The 23,092-nt window shown below is 43.4% G+C and overlaps 1 protein-coding gene across 1 annotated transcript in view; it reads right to left on the reverse strand.

Moving 5' to 3' along the window:
• Positions 1–29: 29 nt before the first annotated feature.
• The window catches only part of LOC103752250 (NACHT, LRR and PYD domains-containing protein 1a-like), a 53,891-nt gene continuing 30,828 nt past the window's right edge, over positions 30–23,092 (reverse strand). Inside the window, exons 11-16 of the mRNA XM_017795023.2 lie at positions 17,162–17,385; positions 11,345–11,607; positions 10,709–10,834; positions 6,774–6,915; positions 1,183–1,227; positions 30–754 (exon numbers count right to left, since the gene is read on the reverse strand). Of these exons, the coding sequence (XP_017650512.1) occupies positions 462–754; positions 1,183–1,227; positions 6,774–6,915; positions 10,709–10,834; positions 11,345–11,607; positions 17,162–17,385 (1,093 nt within the window). The 3' untranslated portion in view covers positions 30–461. The remainder of the gene's footprint in view (positions 755–1,182; positions 1,228–6,773; positions 6,916–10,708; positions 10,835–11,344; positions 11,608–17,161; positions 17,386–23,092) is intronic.

Genomic DNA, 23,092 nt, shown 5'->3' on the forward strand with positions numbered 1-23,092 from the left:
ATATATATATATATAGTTATGTTAAAATTTCTTGGGCAGAAAGGGGATGAATGTGGAAATGTTTAAGAAGCCTTTTTCTTCTCCAACTCATAAGGCATTGACACTTTCCAAGGACATGTGTCCATTTCCATCGTCTCCATTCCCATGTCCCCCCGCTCCTGCTTATGTTCTGATGGCACAGGTGGGGCTCTAGGCTGTCCACTCTGGCCAGAAGAGCAGGCTCCACAAGTCTATATAGTCTTGCCAGATCCGGATGGAAGTTTTCTTCCCACTAGGCAGTTGGTTGGTGAAAACCAAGGAGGGGTGGGACACCTGGGTCCTCCTGAGGTGTCCTGGAAACAGTGCCATCAGAAAGGCAACTCAGACGGAAAATTGTTTACAGCTGGAGAAACTGAGGGTCAAAGAAATGTCATCCGAGCCAGTATTCAAAGGACAGTGCTTAGACTTCAGCTACAAAGGTGTTAGGATCCTCCGGAAACCCCTCCCAACTTCTCAAAGATGTCCATGATCAAGTGAGGGTGGGTCGCCTTCAGGGCTTGGTAGAGTTGGTCTTTATTGGTCCTGTTCCAGGACTGGCTGAGGCAGAACAGCTTCCTCATCTTGTTGGGATTGGTGGTCTCAGCCCTCACCTTCCCATAATCTTCTTCACTCAGCACCTGACCATAAAGCTTGTCCAACACAGGGTCCACTGATGTCACTCGGGCCACCAGCTGCTCCCGATGCTGGTCCACAAAGTGTATCGGGGCAGAAGCACCTGGGAGTGGAGATGAGACTGGCAATGAGCAAAGAAAAGCTCCTCTATAGACTACTTCTGATTGCCCACCTCTTGTACTTTTCACTCACCTCATCTGCGTCCCCAGCTTCCTTCTCCCACTGGAAGACTATTTGACCAGAAAAGCACCTTTACCCTTCTTCATGCAAGTGTCTAGTCTGATATTCTGCTTGATCATAAGAAAGGTTCATGGTGGGGCATTCAGGGTGTGAGTGGGCTGTGTTAGACCTCCATGGGTGGCAGAAAAGGGTATGGGGAGGAATTCTGCCCAAGGTATGCACCTCTTCAATGGATCTTAGTGAGGGTTGCAACAATAGGGTCCCTCCTTTCTCACTGCCCATCTGTCAAGGATCAGATAGTATACAAAAGGAATACCAATGGTCCCTCTGACATCTCATGATGTTACTGACCTTTAGGGGTTGGAGGGACCAGGGTTGGTGCAGGTCTCAGGTCTCCTGGAAGAAAGGAGAGATGAAGAAGCAACTGTCATGGTTCCAGTTATAAACACACAGACCACACCTTGAAACTTGTACCCATGACTGTGATTCTGAAAATAATCTACAGAAATTCCGATATAATCTGAAAGGTGACTATTTCCTTATTCGTATGGGGGAGTTTGGGTCCCGAGCCTATAGAGAGAGAAGACACATCAATGAGCATTTTCTCCATCATTATGAAAACCTCAATTTTATCCTAAATCCCTGGTGGAGAATTAACCAAGTTCCTTGCCAGATGGCTTAAACCATTTAAAGTCTTTTTCTGGGCAGAAAGCAACTTTCTTATCCAACTTTCTTCTCACTCACACACCACATATGTGTGTTCTGGATTTGATATCAGAATCAAGTTGAAGCAAGTCTTAGCACATGGGAATAATGGTTGAATTTTAGCAATGACAGCAAGTGAAGGAGTTTAATCAATTCCATTTCATATGAGCAAACCCTGAGGGTCTGAGATGAGCCTGTGATCATTGCATCATAATAGTTCAGGGACGTGGACACAAGGATCCAGGCTGTGGTACTGGAAGCTCTGCTTCCATTTGCATGAAGGTAAGATGATGTTGCTTATACTGCATGTTGACTAGACTGTCTTGTTCCATCTTGATTGACACATAAGCTGGAGCATCTATTTAGAAAAGAGATTGGATGGCCAAAGATTTAAAAGCCAAAATATAAGAGCAACGATGGAAGGAATCTGAGACACTTAACATGCATATATGGAGGCAGAAGGAAACCATGATCCTAGTTGTCTAGTAACTGAAGGTTTCCCATGTGGAAGGGAATAGATTGATGAGTTCCAAAGGACAGATTTAAGAAAAGTGGGCAGCAGAGACAGAATTCACATAAAAATAACAACATTGCTCCTATTAGTTAAGAATCACTGCATGAAGCATGTTCAAACATCATTGTATTTAACTTTTCTATCAGTTAGTCTTATGATCCTTATTTTTTAGATAAGGAACTTCAGACTCAAATGAGTTATTTCCCTAGATCAGTCAGAGAGTAAACACTGAAGTGGGATACAAACAAGGTCTGATGCTGGTGCAGGTTAGTTCTTTACCTGTGACTCAATTAAGCCCAGGAAAAGCATAGCCTATCTTTGGACCGCATGTTTGTAGCAGCATAGGAGCAGCTGCGACCATGTGTGATAGCTGACAAGGACTGATTATCCCTGAAGTACTGTTTAGGAGGGCTTGGTTTGGGATTAGGGTGATGGGCTAAGGCTGTGTTAGCTTTATCCCTTGAAGTTCATTATTTGATTTCCTCTTGTCTATCTTACCTTGATAACATAGACATACACATGTCCCATTCACAGTAGTCAAAAACAACATAGACAACAAAACTATCTGAGAATATATTTAACCAAGGAAACAAAATACCTCTTAACACAAACTTTAAGACATCAAAGACAGAAATTGAGTAAGGCATTAAAGATAGAAAGGCCTTCTATGTTCATGGATTGGAAGGATCCTGTGAACACAACCATCCTTAAAAGCCATCTACAAGCTGGGTGTGGTGGCACATGCCTATAGTCCCAGCACTTGGGAGGCAGAGGCAGGCAGAGCTCTGTGAGTTCAAGGCCAGCCTGGTCTACATAGTGAGTTCCAGGACAGCCGGGGCTATAGGGAGGCCCTGTTTCAAAAAGACCAAAAAAAAGCCATCTACAGATAGCATGCAATTCAAGATTCCAGCAACATTCTTAAGAGAAATAGAAAAAAAAACTTTAAAATTCATATGGAAAATATATAGAGAATAAGAGTCTACAGAGTGTGTGGGTCCTTGGATACTCTTATATTAAACTTTACCTACCCAGGACTCAGGGACCATTGTGGAAGATGGAGTGGGAAGATTGTAAGACCTAGGGGTGGAGGTGCATGACCATATGTAAACAGAATCTTTCAGGCTCCGAGGACCTTGCTCAAATGAATCTACAGCCATTTTGTCAGCTTGCATAAGACCCATGCAAGCTCAATCAGAAAAGAATCCCAGCATAGAACTGGGGAAATAGACAGCAGGCCCCAATCTTAGTCAAAGAACTATTGACAGCTGATTGCTGCTGGGTGAGGGAGAGTTGATCTTTAAGGGAGTGACTCTAGATAGGCTGACTAGACCCCATGGATGAACCTGCACTGAGGGATGTCTGGGCACACTAACTTGACTTGATAAGCCTTAACATAGTGACAGAATGTATGAAATATTGTGGAGGGGCTATTGGAGGGTGTGGATGGGGGAGGGAGTATAAAAATGAGTGTGGGGTGCATGCCTTTAATCCCAGCGCTTAGGAGGCAGAGGCAGGCAAATCTCTGTGAGTTCAAGGCTAGCCTGGTCTGCATAGCGAGTTCTAGGCCAGCTGGGACTACAGGAAGACCCTGTCTCCAAAAGACTAAAAAAAGAATAAAAAAGATGTTTTGTATGAAATACACAAAAATCCAGTACAAATTTAAAAAAAATTATATGGAAGTATAGATATGAAGGGTAGCCAAAGCAATCCTGAACAAAAAGAATACTGTGAGAGGTATCATCATACACAATTTGAAGAGAGTACTACAGAACCACACTAATAAAGACAGTCTGGTGCTGGCACAAAAATAGACACATATATAGGTCTATGGAGTAGAGCCCCAGATATAAATCCGTAACTACAGCTACCCGATGTTTGACAAAGCAGCCAAAAATGTACACTGGAGAAGAGACAGCTTCTTTAACAAACGGCACTGGAAAACCTGTGTATCAACGTGTGGAAGGGCTAAATTAGATCCCTATATCCTACCCTGCAAGAAAATCAACTCCAAAATGTATCTAAGATCACAATATAAGACCTGATGTCCTGAAACTGCTAGAAGAAAACGTAGGGCACACACTTCAACACGAGTACAGGTAAGGATTTTCTGAATAAGATTCTGGTGCTACAGGAAAGAAAACAACTTGACAAATGGGGTCTCATGGAACTAAACATCTTCTGTGTAGCCAAGACCACTGTACATTGAGTAAAGAGGCAGTCCATAGGATGGGAGAAGAGATTTTCCAGCTATACATCTGGTAGAGGATTAGTAACAAGAGTATACGGAACTCAACAATCTAAACTCCAAGAGAAGAAATAGCCCCATTGAAAAATGGGCTATGGAATGAAATAGTGTTCTTCATGGAAGAAATATAAATGGTTAAGAAATGCTTGATTATTAGCTGTGTGTATTAAAACTAAGATTCTATCTCATCTCAATCAGAATGGCTGTCATCAAGGATACAAATGACAACAAATGCTGGTGTGGATATGGGTAATGGGAAACCCTTAGCACACTGCTAGTTGGTATATAAACTAGTGCAGCCACTTTGGAAATCAATCTGGAGGCGCCTTATAAAACTATAACTAGAATTACCACATGACCCAGCCGTACCACATCTGGGCATACATACAAAGGAATTTATAACTTACTACAGATGCATTTGCACATTAGTGTTCATTGCAGCACTATTTACATTAGCTAGGAAATGGAATCAGCCATGGTGTAGAAGAAGGGAGAAAGGCTGTGCAATGCTATCTTCTAGGTTATGACATGACCTAGACGATCATGAACTCAAAAAAGCTCTGCTAACTGCCACTGGGCCGTGACTGTGGCTGCCCACCAGTCAGCTCTGACTGGTGAAGGACACTCCTACTTATTGCCCAACTCTTAGTAACTCACAGGTTGTGAGAGAAGGGGAGGAATAGTATCCACTTATATACCTGCAGGTGAGTCCACCAGGCTCTAATGGAGAGCTTAAAACCCATGAACTCTCCACAAGGCTGTATTTAAACTATGTGGGACACTAAACAGAACAAAAATATATGAACATGGGGAAGAAATTTTTAGTAAATAAGGGGTACTGGTGGGGGTAAGAGGGAGATAAGAGAGGGTATGTGTGGGGGAATCATGACTGGAATGTATTATATACATGTATGAAATTGCCAAAGAACAAAATTTCTTAATAAAAAGAGAAAATATGGATTTATCCAATATTGAGTGTCTCATGTTGGAAAAACAGGGTTTAATTAATCAGTCTTATAATACTGAATAATACCCCTTCATTTTAGAGTTGAGCCATCATGTGAAATGGTGCCAGAGGCTTTGTGGATGTCAGAAACTGTCAACTGAAGGGCAGCAGAGGAATAGCATACCATAGAGAAAAAGGCTTAGTGTATATAGTAGTTTGAATATGATGTGTTCTCTGCTAAATGTGCATATGTTGAAGGACTAGTCCTGAAGTAGTATTCAGAGGTGACTGATTGTGAGGGCTACGATTTTATGAATGAGTCAATTGGTGCATTCATAACTGAATGAAGTTCTGAGAGTAGGAGTGGAAACTATAGAAGGGGCACAGTTGGGGGAAGGGGGGCCATTGGGAGTTTATCATAAAGTGTGTATTTTGCCATGAACTACTTTCTTCCTCCTCTTCCTTCTCCTCTGTCTCTCTCTATCCTTCCCTCCCTCTCTCCCTCTTTCCCTCCCTCCTTCCCTGTTGGGGACCCCTGCTGTCTAAGGTACCAGTCTCTCCATGTCTGGATAGCCGCAGGCCGGCTTGGCGCAAATGCAGAGACTCCCTTTCTCAGCGGGGCGCCTTCCTACTCTCTTCCTGACTCACCTTTTGAAGTGCCCGTCACAGATACATGTCCTCTGGCCTGTGTGATAATAGGCAATGTCTGACAGCCTGGCAGAAGCCCACCACCACATGTAAATGGGGCATCCTACAAAGCACCTATCAACTAAGGCTTTTGCTACTGCCTCCACACTATAAAAATCCTGGTTTCCCCCTAATAAATCGGAGCTGAATCACTAAGATCTGGAGCTGAGCTGAATCACTGAATAAAGGAGCTGTATCAGGAGCTGAGCTGTATCCTGTGTCTTACTGCCTGCGATTCAGTCTCCCGGGAGGGGGCTGTCCCTTTGTAAACAACCACTCAAGATGATCTTGCTTTCACCGTTCTTGCACCTCCCCTCGTGACCCGGTGGCCAACGGATTGCGAAACATAGAGGGAATGCCCGGTAGCTTGGAACGGAACTCGCCTGGAAGCGCAGCGACCCACAGAGTTGCCAGCATCCAGTAGCCACAGAGAGCCAGGGACCCGAACAGCAACGCCGCAGTGCGCGCAACTCGCCGCACCCCAGCGGCACGCGAGAGACCGGCGCCACGCCCAGCAGCTGGCGCTCCGAGATCCCCGCGCGCCCCACACTTCCCGCCTTCTCTCCTTCATGGCTATCATGCTCTGCCACATACTCCCACTCCATGTTATTTTGTTTCACTTCAGGCCCAAAACTGACAGAGGCAGCTGACTTTGGACTGAAACCCTAACAACAGTAACACAGTGTCAGAATTTAAACTGTGGTCTTATCACCTTTATGGAATTTGATAAAGCTACATAACTTCTCTGGACTGCTTCATGGCATCAAGAAACAGTGATAATGTATCTCCCTCCACTCACTGACTTTCTTCTGCTTCTGGGGTCTCTGGACTTGTTCTCACTTTACCTGGTTTCAACAAGGTCTCCCATATGAGGGTCATATGCTTCTTGTCTCTCATTTGGAGCTTAATCCCTGAACCTATGTGGTCCGCATAGATCTCAGAGAAGAGCTGGGATTCTCTGGGGCTCCGGTAGCACAGCTCCAGTTCCTGAAAAGAGAAAAACTTACCATGTAAGAAGCCAATATTCATCCTGGGAATGAGCTCTTCCCCTCTTGATTCCTTCTTGGCTCTCCTCACCCCACAGCACTGGATGTTTTCTGTACTGCAAGCAGCTGCCACGTTTATGCACACACCCTGATGGATGAAGCCTCTTCTGGGAACCACATTGTGTTAGCTAGCTTCTTTGCTTATTGCTGTGACAAATATCTGACAAGAGGTGACTTGAGGAAGGATTTATTTTGTCTCACAGATTGATCGTGGGAAATGCATGGAAGATGGGGCTCCATGTGTGGTGGTAGGAGCTTGAGGCATGGCTTATTATATCTCTGAGGATCAAGAAGCAGAGAGCCTGAGGTAGAAAGTGTATAATTACAACCCTCAAGGCCTTCCACCAGTGACCTAGTTTTGCTAGCCAGGCCTCGTGTCTTTCAGTTACTACTGCATACACCTGTGAGGGACATTTCAGATTCAAACACCTGTGAGGGACATTTCAGATTCAAACCTTAATACCCGTGAGTGAGTGAGAGCTCATACTACAAGTAATGCTAGCCAGACCTTGCTTAGCTAGATGCTTCTTCCTCTACCTCTGCCATATTGAATCCAATTCCTCAGTTCTCCAGGCCAAATCTGCATTCTTGTTGGGGTCTAAGTTCAACTTACTACTTTTTTGTTGTTGTTGTTACTGTGATAAAATAACCTGAAAAAATATCAACTTGAGGAAAAAAGTGTTTTTTTTTTTCATCTCACAAAATCACGGCAAAAATCATGTATACCACGGCGAGGAAGTCATGGAAGACGAGTTGCATTGTATCCACTGTGAGGATGCAGAGAGTGATGAGTACTAGTGCTCAGTTTGCATCATCCTGTTATTCAGTCCAGGCTTCCAGTCCATGGACTGGTGCTGCCCATATTCAGGGTGGGTTTTTCCATCTCAGCCTAATCTAGATAAATCCCTCACTGACATGCCCATCCCAGGCATTCCAGAGACTTGTCTCCTAGGTGATTCTAGATCCTGCAAAAGTGACAATATTAATCAAGACAATTTCATGCCTTGAATTTGACACCAAAATACATCACTTTTAAGCCATCACTTCACTTGACTTGTCCCCATAAGTTCATGAGCATCTCATAATGCAAAATACATTCAATCTGACATCAAAAGTTCCCATAGTCTTCAACAGTTCCAACACTGTTTAAAAAGTGTATGTATTGTTCTTCTATATCTCTTTTACAACTCAGACAATCCCTCAACTATGAGATCCTGTACAACAAAAAATCTTACATGTTTCTGATATGACACATAGTAAACATTCCCATGCCAAAAGAAGAATCAGGGCACCCCAAAGAATGCTGTAAAAGGGAGACTGAACTCCAAATGGGAAACTCCGTAAGCTCCATGTCTATCACCTGACGTCTCTGATGGGATTTCCTGGACTCCAAAGGACTTTGCTATCACTGTCCATCCAGCTCTACTGCTTACTGTACACATCCTTTCCCTTAGGCCAACTACACACCAAGCCTGCAGCTTTTCTCTGCAAATGTCTCACAGTCCTGGCACCTACAATATCTTGGGTTATCCAGTGGAGTTTGGGTTTCAGCTTCACTGAATTAAAGAATGCCTCCTCGATCCCCACCTGAAGGAATTCAATCCTACCACACATTGCATGGCCTCAGCAGATCTCTGAAACTATATAATAAGACCCTATGACCCCTTCAATCTTGTATAATTTATGCCTATAAAACCAGAACCACATGCACAACACTGTCAAGTTCTGCTACCGCATTCAGGTGGCGCCTGACCCCCTGAACCATGGCTCTGGTGACATCTGTGTGCTTTGGTTGCTGAATCTGTAGAAATGATATTCTAGCCAGTTGCTTTTGAGCAGAGAACCCCTTAAACTGCATTCTCAGGTCAGAATCTGTCCTTTCAAATAAATTTGCATTTTCCCATGTTGGAGCCTTTGATGGGTGGAGTCTTGCCCTCAGGGTATTTTACCTGTTGTCCTAACACAGAGAAGAACATTCCTCTTCTTCAGCCCATGCACTAGCTACAACTTTAAACTTGGTGTTATTTTCCTCACCAAATTGGACATTTATGCATCTTTCTTTCCACTTTATTGGTTTCTTCATCATAGACCTGGATAAGTGCAACAAGCAGTAACCATACCACAGCCTGAATACTCTCATGTCTTGACATTTCCTCTGACAAAGAAATCAGTCTACTGTCTTTAAATTCAGCCTCACTCAAACTCTGAGGACATGAGCAGAATGAAGCCAGATTCTTTACCAGAATATCATGCAAATAACCTCTAGGCCAGTTCTGTATAGGGAGGGTCTGAAGACACTGAACAGAACCTCATAAAGTCTTCAGAGGCTGCCACCTTCTGACATGGACAATTCAGCTTGGAACATCAGAGCAGGATGAAGTCTCCGGTTCCTCAGCACCTTTCCCATCACTGTGTTCTACTACTGGTCTTTATCTAGTCTTGTCCTTTTGAGCCCTCTGAAGTGCTATTATAATCTCCATAATCTTCACCCTGTTATTTCTGATTACCTTTGTTTTCTTTCTACCGCTTCAGGAAAAATAAAACTCCTCTGTACCTTTCTCCAGGCCATCGCTACTGCTGAGGGTAACTGACTGTTGGCTCTATCATCCTCGACAATTCCTTGGATATTAAAACCCCATAGCTGGTCCTGGGGATTTTTAATCACAGCCAGTACTTCCTGTTGTGCTTATACTTGTTACAACTCGGACAATCTGAGTAGGGAGGCCAGTCTTCATTGTCAATTTGACTAGAGTTAGAATGAATAGGAGACACAACTCTAGGTGTGTCTGTGAGGACATTTAAAGGGAGTTTTAACTGAGGAGGGAGACCTATCCTGACTGTGGATGCCACCATCTCAGATCTATTGGACATACACAGGACACCACTTCAGAAAGGTTGCCAGGAAGCCTATACACCCCAAGCACCCTGACTTGACTTGAGACACTACTATCTTTTACCAATTCTAGCATTCTGTTTGCTCCTCTCTCCCTAGGATTAAGATGTGTTGAGATTCCCTGTAATATATTGTCCCTGCTTCCTTTTTAAATTTTTATTTATTTAAAAGTATCTATTTATTTTTAAATTTTTGTGTGTATGAGTATATTGCCTGCATGTGTGTAAATGTACCCGTGTTGTGCAATGCCCATGGAGATCAGAAGGGTGTGTTAGATTCCCATGGAACTGGAGTTAAGGACAGTTGTTAGCCACAATGTGGGTGCTGGGAAATGAACCCTGGTCCTCTGCAAGAGCAGTCAGTTCTCTTAACTGCTGAGCCATCTCTCCAGCCCTGTCCCTGCTTCTTGATACACTCAATCTAGAGCAAATCTGTTTCCTTAGATCTTTCAAATTACCCAGCCAAGGCTGAAATCCTGTGGTAGTTTCTTTCTAGCACTTTTTTTTTTTACTGAGAACCCCCATTGTTCTCCATGGAGTGTGTTGCACACTGCATGAAACCCAGTGTGTGCAACTAAGGGTGTGCTTCCACTGCTTGTTCACTAGCAGTCACTTTGTAGTGCCAGCAAGTTAAGTCTATCCCTCATCTTCCTCATCTTGAACATGATCTTCTTGCCCCTTAAATTCCTTTCCACCAATAATATTTGAAGTATTCTGGCCCACCCCAAGTCCCAAAATTTCTACCCAATCTCAATTTGCTGGTAAAGCCCTGTAGTCTGCCCCACAGGTTTATACAAGCCTGGTGTCTGATCACAGAGAGCAGCAAACACCTAGATTCTCACCATGGGGATGATTTCCAGATGTTCAGAACCAGAAAGAGTGTAGCGGCTGCCAATGTAAAGGGGTTCCATAGGGGGTGGCTTGTGTATTCGCACAAATTGGAACATCATTTCTTCATCATCTATGGCCTAGGGAACATTACAGACAATTCAGGGAGATTTCTGCCCTTCACAATCTTGTTGAATAATGTGAGATGGTGGGTAAATACATTTGTGTGAGAGTGGGGGTTGTGTCCTTGAGGTGAGTGGTGAGCCTCCTGTTCATCACTTTCCCTGTGTTTTACCACACAGAGACATACTTGTACACTTGGTTCTTATCATGTTCAAAGTAGGAAGAAGAGGGGAGAGGCAAAGACTACAGGTTGGGCATGGAACCTTCCCAGGCTTTTGATGCCTAGAGAGAGGCTCTACAAATCTTTGTAGAGATTAATAAAGGGAAGTAAATGCAATTTAGGGGAGACCTAGGTATGAGAGAACCAAACCCAAACAAAGCAGAGGGCAGAATTACTATCAACAGGGCTCCTCTAACAAAAGTTCATCCTCACTCCCAGATGAGGATCTGTTTGAGGGACTCATAACCTGCATTTCATGTTTTCTGTCGGCCCACCCTAGTCCAACCTTTGTGTTCCTCAGTGTCACCTTCCGAATGGTGCAGTCATTGGGGATCAGGTAGAGGTGGAAAGTGACTTCCTGGAGATGAAGCTTATGGTACAGCAATGTGATGGAGGTGATGGGGATGAAGCGCCGGGCAGCAGGGATAATTTTTAGTAGAACTCCCATCGGAGAGAAGCTGGGATTTTCCAGGACCGTGTAATGCTGCTCCACACTGGCTGGCTTCTCCAGGATCATCCCATGATCTTTAAAATGGGCCACTTGGAAGCAGAAGATGCTCACCTTTTCCTCTGTCAAAGAATAGATCGAAGAGATGTGGATTTAGTGTTTCCACTGAGTCAGACTTGGCTGGGACAGTAGGTTTAGGGTGAAGGACCCTCCTGGGTGACTCTAATGCTAAGGTCTAAATGATTATTTCTCCCTAATATTCAAATGCTGAAATGCTCAATACAGGGTGATAGTATTAGGAACCAAGCTGGCTTGAAACAGAGATCCACCTACCTCTACCTCCTAAGTGCTGGAATTAAAAGCATGCACCATTAAGCCTGGCTAAAGATGATGGTATTAGGAAGTGGAGCCCTTTCAGAGGTGAAGTGGTCATGAGGTAGGACCCTCTTGAATGGGAGTTTAGCATTTATGAAAGACACACAAGGGAGACCTTCAGTCCTGTGAAGACACAAGTAAATGGATCCCTGTGACAGTGAATCTCTATTGTCAACTTGATGAAATCTAGAATTACCTGGAGACAGACCTCCTGGCATGCTTGAAGGAGACTGTCTTGACTGGGTTAAATGAGTTGGGAAGACCTACGCACTGTGAGTTTCACTGTTCCACAGCAGGGATCTTGGACTATATAAAAAGGAGAAGGTCCTCTTAGCACAAGCATCTGTTAACCTCTGTGCCCTACTGGATGCAACTTTACTATCTGCCACAAACTCCTGACTCTGGGACCCCCTTGTCCCTGCTCTGATGGACAGCACCTTTGAATATTTAGTTGAAACAAGTCCTTTCTCCCTTAAATTGCTTTGGTCGTGTTTTGTTTCAGCAATAAGCAAAGAACCCAGATAACAAATTGTTACCAGGAGTTGTGTCATTGATGTAATTACCTGATGGTGTGGTTCTTAGGTCATTGGACCTGTTTATGGTTAGAATGTGGAAGAATTTATGGTGAAAGCAGAGCTTAATGTAACATTTTTATGGCAGTTTAGATGACAATCTGAGAGAAACATGGAGAGTGGAGCCCCAGCTCATGATGTTCAGAGGGGAACCAGGATTCTGTTGGGATCTGTGATATGGGTCATTCATATGATATTTTGGCCAAGATACTGGCTTCATTCTGCTCATGTCCTGAACTTTAGAGAAGTTGAATTTAAAGGTAATGGACCAGTTTGGTAGAGAAAATTTCAAGACAGGAAAACATCAGGCTGGTGTTGAGAAAGCAGCTATAATTATTAGAGACCAGCCACCATTAATGTGAAACACCTTTCACTGCATTGGGACAATAAGGAACATCTTGAAGTTTCCTCCTAAATGAAACACTCCCTCCAAGAGGGACAGGGAGGCTCATGAAAATGCAGGAGGTAAACAAATAGTCACAGGTCTGGGAAAGCAAAAACTTGTAAGATTCTCAAAGCTCCTCTCTGACTTTCTAGAAGCGGTAAAAAAACCCCAAAAACCAAAAACCAAAAAAGCAAAAAGTACAACAACAAAAACAAACCAAACCAAACAAACAAAAAAACTGCTAGGGGGAGGAGACTCTGACCAGAACAGCTGTCCAGAGGAGACTCTTGGACCTACCAGGTTGCCTGCAAGTTGTGCAGTGAACTCTAGGCTTGCATTTTTCCTGAGTTCTCACCCTTGTTGGGGTGGGATTTTGGTGATGAAGCTGCTTTTGAGCCATCCCTGCTCCTATAAATAACTCTGCACCCATACTGTTAGTAATTCCAATAAAAGCTCATTAGTTCACCAAGTTGGGCTTTGGCACAATAGTTTCCTTTATTTACCTTTGATTCTTACCGCTGAAATAATACAACTGTTATTACCACCATTGCCTTTCCCACTGCAGTCATTCTCTGCTGCACTGAATTTTCTTCCAATTCTGCACCATGATAAACAATTGCAATGTGTGTCTTTTAGCAGAGATCTTTCTTATTTCTCTTGGGATATGTCTTTGGGATTAGTAAGAACCAAGGGATGAAAGAATAAAACTGCTTCTTCAAGAGTGGTACAACTTGGAATGGTCATAAGTGACAGTAGGTGATGGTCTCATGAGGACCCCAGAGCACTGGAATGTCCTCAGCATGCACAATGGAGGCCTTGAAACCTCAGTTTTACTAAAGACCACACAGCCCATCTCAGCCCCAGCACCAGCTCTTGGCACTTACTTTGTGCAATGCCAGTTTTGGTGAAATTCTGGAAGATGCTGCACCTCTCCAACTTTCTTTCTTGCTAGGGTTAAACTTCCATGACTTTCCTAGGACATGTGGGAATCGTAGGATGCAGGACTTTTATTGTTAAGAAAGAGGCATCTAAGATTTTTTGTTGTCTTCTCTTTATTTTTCTTTTTTAAGAAAAAAATTGATTTAAAAAATTTTATGTGTATGAGTGTTATGCCTGCATGCATATAAGTGTACCCATGTGTGCAGTGCCCACAGAGGACAGAAAAGGGTTTTGGATCCCCTGCAACTGGAGTTACAGACAGTTGTTAACTGCCATAAGGGTGGTGGTATAGGAATCTGGGGCTTCTGTAAGAACAGCTAGTGCTCTTAACCACTGAGCCATCTCTCCAGCCCCTAATTTTTATTTTTTTCCCTCCTTTTAGATTTTTTTTTGAAACAGGATTTCTCTATGTAGCTCTAGCTAGAATTATAAGCTTTCTACCTCAGCCTCCAGAATCCTGAGAGTACAGGTGCAGACTACCACCTGGCCCTTTTGCACATATTGTTGTTTCCATAAACTGTAGCAGAATCACCTTCTTGCAGCCCTCCAATAGTGTAGCTGTCTGATCAGAGAGAGAAGGGAAGTGACATGAAAATGATGGTCTGAGAACAGGAGGCTGGAGTGGTGACTGGACAAGTATTGTTGGTAGGGAGACCAGGACTCCTATGTGGAGCCATGTTGGTTGGCCTCATTAGGTATCTCAGAACACACCATTGGGGTAGGAGTGCTTCTGTGGCAGGGCCTCATATCTTTTTTAATGTTTGTGGGACTCAAGTCCCACAAACATTGCAATTCTGGAGTTGGTAGTGTAACAGAGAAGACATTGAATAACATACAATCCAGAGCATCACAAAGGCTCTGCCAGGAGAAACCCCTGGATGCTTTCTCTTATCCCAGTTCCAGTCTTTGGTCACTGCTACTCCCGTATCTTGGGTACTCTTTGAACACTGTCCTTGGAGCTATGGTCCTAAGCCACCTGATCTGTTCTCCTGTTGAGAGAGTTGTCAAGCATCTTGTGGGCTCAGGTGAGCTATGGACTTTCCTCCTTAAGGAGGGGCAATGAGGCTCAAATCACATAAATATGAGGCACAGGGCACTTCTAGCAGAGTGGTGGTAAGTTACATGGTCTGTGTGACTTTGAATACCAGCAACTGCCCTTGTGAGCTGTGTGGCTCTGAGGATGTTAGTTAACGTCTTACTGTAAAGTGCAAAGGAGACCCTGTCTTCTAATGTCATTGTGAAGATTGTGTACAGGTAAAGAAGGTGGTATAGCCAGGGCTCCTTGCTTTGCCTCTGTGGTTCTTTCTGTTTTCCATAAACAACCTTGCCAAGCCTTCCTGATAACCCTTGGTGACTGGCAAGAAAAGGGTGTGAGATCGTTTGATGAAGTGTCTTGCTAAGCTGGAGGCTCTTTGGGTCTCTCTATTATTCTGTAATCAGGTATTGATTTGAGAGAACTAACCCTGGAGGGGTTTGTGGGATGTTCTTCTCATTGCTATGGATGTAGTCTGAGTCAGCTCTTGGGGTATGCGGGGAAGAGAAGGAGCGAAGGTAGTACAAGTGAAATAGGAAACTTGCTTTCTTGGAAGAAGGGCCTGTGGGGAGGAGGTCTGTGCCTGCTGAAGACGGGTGCTGGTAAGGATGGCGCATAAGCTTCAGGGCCTAACACCTGTGCAGTCGCACAGGGCTTTTTGCCATTGCTTTCTTTTCATTTTTTAAATCTATTTTGGACCAGAAACCCTCTGCTTTTGTTTTGAGCTAGGTTGACCAATTGATTTCAAGGATGGTGAGTGTGTCTGTGGTGTGGAGCCCTGGAGAGAAGCTGAGATATTAAAGCTCTAAATTCTAGTTATAGAGGGAGAATACACACAGTGGAAAGACATTAGTGCTTCCTTCCTCCCTCCCTCCCTTCCTTTCTTTCTTCCTTTTGAGATAGAGTTATGCCATGTAGCCCAGGCTGGCCTCAAATTGAAGATTCTCCTGCCTCCACTTCTCAAGTGCTGGGATTACAGGCATGAGCCACCGTGCCTGGCCTGAAAGTAGTAAATTGCTGTAGGAGCTTACTGAGAATGTTGGTGAAAAACCAGTCACTGACCAAGTCCTCTATGAGGCCTGCCTTTGTCAGTGAGGTCATCCTCTCCAGAAAAAGGAATTGCTGCAGTGCTGATGGCAGAGGGCAGGGGTTCCTGGAAGAGGCCTTGCCCAGGCCCAGGGTTAGTTTCTTTGCTGAGCACGGACATGGCCAGCTGTAAGTCTCGTTTGTGTATTTGCTCCCCTGCTCTGTGTGCAGAATCCAAAGGGAATAGGCCTGGTGCAGCCACAGGGTAAGACCAAGACTGCAGTGTAGGGAAAGCTGGTGGGTTACAGGCTTGGCCAGGATTGGGATGGGATGGGGGTGCAGTTTCTACCCTAGAATTAACAGGGCTTGCATTAGAATCCCAACTCTGGACAGGTTTTTGCCTCTCTGAACCTCACTTTCCTCTTTGGTACATGAAGGGAAGCCACAATCCCTATCTCACTGGGTCACTGTGACACTGAGCCGATAACACCCAGATGGAACCCACCTTGTCTGATACATAGTGCACAACCCTCACTGTGCCTTGTTCATGGTTTGTGAGGTTTTTTTTTTTTAATGTTTAGAAATATAATTTACATACATGGACACTCACACATGTGAAATAACAAAAATATTAACAGTAAGTTGCCTCTACAAAGTTGAAATTTCAGTCAACAGAGTATTGATGGATTGATGTATACTGTGTATGTGTATGCCTGTGGAGGTCAGATGAGGGCATTGGATCCCCTGGTTGCGGGCATTACAGGCAAGTGATAATGGCTTTCTATGTGAGATTTTTTATTGTGAGCTTATCTTTATTGCATTTTCTGAGGGAATCTTTGGAGATGACTGAGGTTCAGATACTAGATGACTTCTCTTTTCTATGATGCCAGCTCTCAAAAGGATATGGTGACATAGTCTTCTCTGCCTGTAGGGGTGCTGATGGCTTCCCATTGTTGACAGATATTGGTAGTAAATGTTCCTTATTAGTTCACTTGGCTATCTTTGTTCATAGTCTTTGCAAAATTTCTTTAAATTGCTCAATTTATCTTCTGTTTCCTGCTAGGACCCATAGGATACGGTGTGTATAAAGGGGCACTTAATAAATTTTAGTTAAGTTGTTACGGAGGACATCACTTTCCACTTAGGGAAACTGTCAGGTAAGTACAAGAAATGTTATCCTAAGACTGGGAGACATGTGCTTCAAAGCAGACACATATAGACAAGAGTGGAATGAGGAGACATTTTAGTTTCTGCCTCCATGACTCTCTCTACCTAAGTAAGGAAGCCATGAGCCCTGTCAGGGCCCTCCTCATCACCACCCTCCTCCCTATCCTTCCCTTGGTTACCTTGGAGGGCCACAAAGTGAGGGAGGTACACAGCAGCCACAGCTCCCTGCTCAGCCTTGATGTCAAACAGAGGCCCAGCCACCATGTATGTGTCCAGCAGGGGAGAATTGTCCAGGAACTGGCTCCAGGCACAGATTTCAATCTCAACGACCACTGCCTTTGTCACCACAAAGCGGAGTCCTATGTTGGGCCAGTGGTAGGAGCCAGCCTTGGGGAAGTGAACTCTAGAAGAGGGGGAGGCAGACACTGAGTTACACCAGCTCTGCTCACCTGATGGATGTGGACTCAGTACAGGGCCATGGATACACTCAATTTCAGTCAGAAGACTGAGTCCTGGTCTGACCAAGTTATTTAACTTCTAGAGTCTCAGTTTCCTCATCTGTAATAGGGATAATAACAGCACCCATCTCATACAATTTTGAGTGTTAAGTGATCTGATGCAAACCTACAGATTAATACACACCTGGGAGCAGTTAGCTAGTCCTATGATGATGGCAAAGATGATTAAATATGTGTGTTTGTATTTGTGTGTGTATGTGTGTGTGTGTGTGTGTGTGTGTTATATGCTGGGGATCAAACTCAGTACCTTGCGTACACCAGCCAAGACCTTTGTTACTGAGCTCTGTCTTTGGTCCTTATTGTTCTTATTTGCTTTGTTTTGTTGTTTGTTTTGTTTTTGAGACAGGGTCACCCTGTAGCCCTAGCTGGCCTGGAACTCACTATGTAGACCAGGCTGGCCTTGATCTCACAGAGACCTGCCTGCCTCTGTCTCCAGAGTGCTGGGATTAAAGGTATATGGAACCATGCTTGCCACATTGTTCTTTTTTTAAAAAAAAATTTATTATTTTTATTTTATGTGTGTGTATTGCTTTCCTGTGGGTAAGTGCATTCGTGTCATGCAATGCCCACGGAGGTCAGAAGAGGCTGTCAGAGCCCCTTGGACTGGAATTATGGACAGTTGTTAGCTGCCATGTGGGTGCTGGGATTCGAACCCAGGTCTTCTGCAAGAACAACCAGTGTTCTTAACTGCTGAGCCATCTCTCCAGCCCATTGTTCTTATTTTTATTTTTTAATTTAATTAATTAATCAATTAATTGATTAATTAATTAATTTTTTGGTCTTTTTGAGACAGGGTCTCTCTGTAGCCCCAGCAGGCCTGGAACTCACTTTGTAGACCAGGCTGGCCTTGAACTCACAGAGATCCGCCTGCCTCTGCCTCCCAAGTGCTGGGGTTAAAGGTGTGTGTTCTTATTCTTAAAGAGTACATTTCCCAATAATAAAAAGTCTGTAAGTTAGATTTCTGTTCTTGGACCCCAGAACTCTGGACTACCCTCTTGGCCCAGATCCATCCACTGAGCCCTGACCCTTTGCACCCAGACCAACCAACCCAGTTCTTCAGTCTACTTTCCTAGAGCTTTCACAGCCTGCCTCCATCTTGCCTTTGTTCACCTAAGACCAGCCTTCTTCTCCGACTGTCCCCACCTGCAACCTGCCAGGAATTCCTGAGACCAGCCTCCTTCCTTGGTAAGTTTGACCCCACCCACTGCACCTTGACTTCGACAACCTGATTCAATTTCCCAGCCCCCACATCCTGCTCTCCTTCAAACCATGGGCACAGGCCCACTTCTGCTCTTGGTGTCCCAGACTTCTGGACTACCCTCTTGGCCCAGATCCACCCACTCGGACCTGACCCTTTGCACCCAGACTAACTTAATTCTTCAGTCTAGTTTCCTAGAGCTTTTACAGCCTGCCCCCACCCCAACTTGCCTTTGCACACCTGAGACCAGTCTTCTACCTTGGCTGTGCCCAACCCCAACTTTCTTGGGATTCCTAAGATCAGCATCCTATTCTGACTGCCTGATATCACCTGAATCCTACCTCCACCTACAAGCCTCCCAAATTGTACTGTGTCTCCTGACTAGAGAGACCTAGACCTTAGGAGGAAGCCTGAGAGAATCTGCTCCTCATCTGATTTGGTCCTCTGTAGGAACCCCTGAGCAGCTGGACTAAAGTCATCAGGCCCCTTCAATATAAAAACAAAAGAGAGAACCTGAAGCCTAGACTAACCAGCTTTTCATACCCAATAAGAAAACAACAAAGGAACATCAAGTATACAAAGAGAAACACACTTAAACTCAACAAAGGAAGGCTTGAGTCTCATGAATTCTTGTTTCTCAAGAATCAGAAACAACAAAAGAAATCCACATGCCAAAGTCACAACCAAAAAATAATAACATGAAAAATCCAAATAATATGTTCCTACTAAGCACCAACAGTCCTATAGAGGAGTTTTACAATGAGAATCCCCAAGAGATAACCCAGGACACAGACGAAGATAAAGTTGACAAACTGGACTGCTCAAGCAAAGATTATGAAAAATTTAAGAAAACACAGGAACGGAATATGCAGGAAATGTACGACACCATGAAAAGACCAAATTTACACATCATAGGCATAGAAGAAAGAGTAGAATCTCAGGATAACAGTATGGACCAGTGTGGGAGACCACGTTGCCTGGCAGCCCTCCCTGCCCCCCAGGGCAAGCAGCCTCCGGAGAACTTGCTGATCAGTCCTCCCTGACCCCTAAGATAAGCAACCTTTCCGATGACTCAAAGATAAGCTTGAGCAACCACCAATTTCCTTATCCTGCAACCAGACTCACGGCGCCAGTTCCCCTCATCCTAAGGGACATTCATTAACCCATTGAGACACCTTCCCTTCCCCTTCCCCAGCTAACTTCCCGCTTCAGCCCGTATAAGAATCCCCGTGGAAAAATAAACTTTTGCAGCTTGATCAGAGTTCTTTGTCTTGCTGTCATTCTTCCTGTCTCTTGTCCCATCATTCCAGGTTCCTGGGAGTTCGAGTCTCCGTCTCCTGCCCTGCAGGTCGGGGCAGACCAGATCTTCAACAGGATTGTAGAAAAAAATTTCCCCAAATTAAAGAAAGACATGCTCATACAAATACAAGTAGCACATAGAACACCAAATAGATAGGACCAGAAAAGAAACACTCTACAGCATATCATAGTAAAAACATTAAACCTTCAAAACAAAGAGAGAATGCGGAAAGCTGCAAAAGAAAAAAACAACATATCACATATAAAGGAAAACCCATCAGAATTATAGCTGACTTTTCAGTACAAATTATGAAAACCAGAAGAGACTGGACCAAAGTGTTCCCAATTCTAAATGACCACAGATGCCAACCCAGAATACTTTACCTAGCAAAAATACCTATTATAGTTGAAGGGAAACTAAAAATCTTCCATAATATAAATAGGCTGAAAGAATTCGTGTCCCCAAAACCAGTCCTTGAGAGAATTCTTGAAGCAATACAAAGAGCTGAAAAAAGGAACAACTATACCAAAGGGGCAACAGAAAGAAACTAAATGAAGGGATAACTGTCGAAATGCACAGTGAGACCAAAAATGCAAACAGAAGTCAAAATGACAGGAATCAATATATCTTTCAATAATAACTTTAAATATCAATGGATTGAACGCCCCAGTCAAAAGACACAGGCTAGTTGAATGGATTAAGAATCAAACTCTATCTTTTTGTTGTCTGCAAGAAACCCATCAAGGGCAGGCACTAGCTTAAGATGAAAGGATGGAAAAAAAAATATTCCAAGCAAATGGTACTAAGATAAAAGCAGGAGTTACAGTTCTAATATCTGACAAAAATAGACTTCAAGCTAAAATGAATCAGAAGGGATATAGAGGGCCACTTCATTCTGATCAAAGGAACAATAAACCAAGAAGATATATGAACATATATGCACCAAACTCTGGTGCGCCCAGCTTCATAAAAATGGTAGTACAGGACTTTAAGACACAGATTAATCCAAACTCACTAATAGTAGGGGACTTCAATGCCCTATTGTTTCCATTAGGCAGGTCAATGGGACGAAAATAAACAGATAGATATCTGAATTAAACAATACTGTACATCAAATGGCCCTAACAGACATCTACTGAATATTCTATCCAAGCACCAAAGAATATAGCTTCTATTCAGATCCCCATGGAACTTTCTCCAAAATCGACCACGTACTGGGGCACAAAACAAGCCTTAATGGAATACAAAAAATTGAAATAATTCCATGCATTCTATCAAACCACAATGCAAAAAAGCTTAAAATCAACACCAGAAGAAGCTCTAGCAACTACATGGACTCATGGAGACTAAACAACACACTCTCGAATGATGAATGAGCCAAAGGAGAAATTAAGAAAGAAATAAAAGTATTCCTGGAACTGAATGAAAAGGATAATACAACACAACAAAATCTGGGACACTTGAAAGCAATCCTTAGAGGTAAGTTTATAGCTCTAAGTGCCTATATTAAAAAATCAGAAAGAACACAAATAAATGACAACATTGCAACTCAAGACACTTGAAAATAAACAACAAATGAAACCCAAACCCATCAGAGAGGAAGAACCAACAAAAATCAGAGCAGAAATTAATGGAATAGAAATAAAGAAAACAGTACAAAGAATCAATAAATCTGAGAGTGGTTCTTTGAAAAGATAAGCAAGCTAGACAGACCCTTAGGCCGGTTAACCAAAAGGAAAAAAGAGGGATGACAAAGTATATGAGCTCCAGTCGGGGGCCTATGGGAGGATGTCTGTGGGGATGGGGGTATAAAGATGATTAAGATTGATTGAGATGTTCTGTATGAAATACACAAAAATTCAATAAAAACAAGTTAATATTAGTTATAACACTTTGGAACTCAAACAATGCTTTACAGGGATCAGAAGTGGTTTCTCAAAGGCTTCCTGTTTCATAAATGGTAGATAGAGAAATGCCAGGAAATGTAGGAGGAAGTTGAGAGTGACAGTATTTGTAGCTGGGACTGTGACTATGACAGTGTTTGAGGAGGGTTAACATGTTATAGAAGACATCATGACTGTGACATAGTCACTCATTACTCATGGTACTCTAAGCTCTTGGAGAGTAGGGCTACCGTGTTCCTAGCTCCAGGAACCGAGGGACTAAATCTTGGTAAGCAGACAGGATCAGATGAGCAACCAACATGGCACACTCTCAGCTTCTTCTTGGTCTGAGGGAAAGCCTGGGCACTCCCCTTGTGGGCAGTAGGGCTACCTTTCTGGCTGATTGGTCCAGAGCAGTTAAGATAAGACTAATGCTAGATAGACTTAGCCATCTCTCAGCTTGGAGCTGTGACCTGACAGCTCTTTCTTCTTTGTTTAGTTGACCGGTCCAAAATTCAAGGAGGGGGACCTGCCCTATATGCCAAGAACACTTCAAAGACCCAAACCCTCCTGGGAGCTTTGGATTTTTTGGTTTCTGTGTTCCCTCTCTACTTGTGGAGAGCTTTTCTCTCTGTATGAGTGTTTATATGTGTTTCTTTACTTTATTAATAGTTTGTTACCTGTTGCTTCCTGCTGTGTCTGAGAATTTTCCTGCCTTTTAATTCTTTTAATTGGAGAAAATGAACCTGATCAAGACCCATGGTAACAGTAGGGCATTTGGCACATAGTGATTGTTAGTAAAGCGGGAGCACACAGACTACAAGGACTTAACTGAAATTTAGGAGTCATGACAAACATAACAGGGAAGGGACAATGTTTTCATCATGATTAGAATAATCACCAGCAAGAACACTTTTATGGCAATTAAGCACATTTGAATACAGACTGGATTTGTTTAGATGGTATTAAGGACTTGTATCAGGGTTTTTTTTTTTTTTTTTTTTTTTTTTGTATTAGTAAAGCGGGAGCACACAGACTACAAGGACTTAACTGAAATTTAGGAGTCATGACAAACATAACAGGGAAGGGACAATGTTTTCATCATGATTAGAATAATCACCAGCAAGAACACTTTTATGGCAATTAAGCACATTTGAATACAGACTGGATTTGTTTAGATGGTATTAAGGACTTGTATCAGGGTTTTTTTT

This window comes from Nannospalax galili, unplaced genomic scaffold (genome assembly GCF_000622305.1).
Source record: "Nannospalax galili isolate Female #2095 unplaced genomic scaffold, S.galili_v1.0 scaffold146, whole genome shotgun sequence".
Taxonomy (NCBI): Eukaryota; Metazoa; Chordata; class Mammalia; order Rodentia; family Spalacidae; genus Nannospalax; species Nannospalax galili.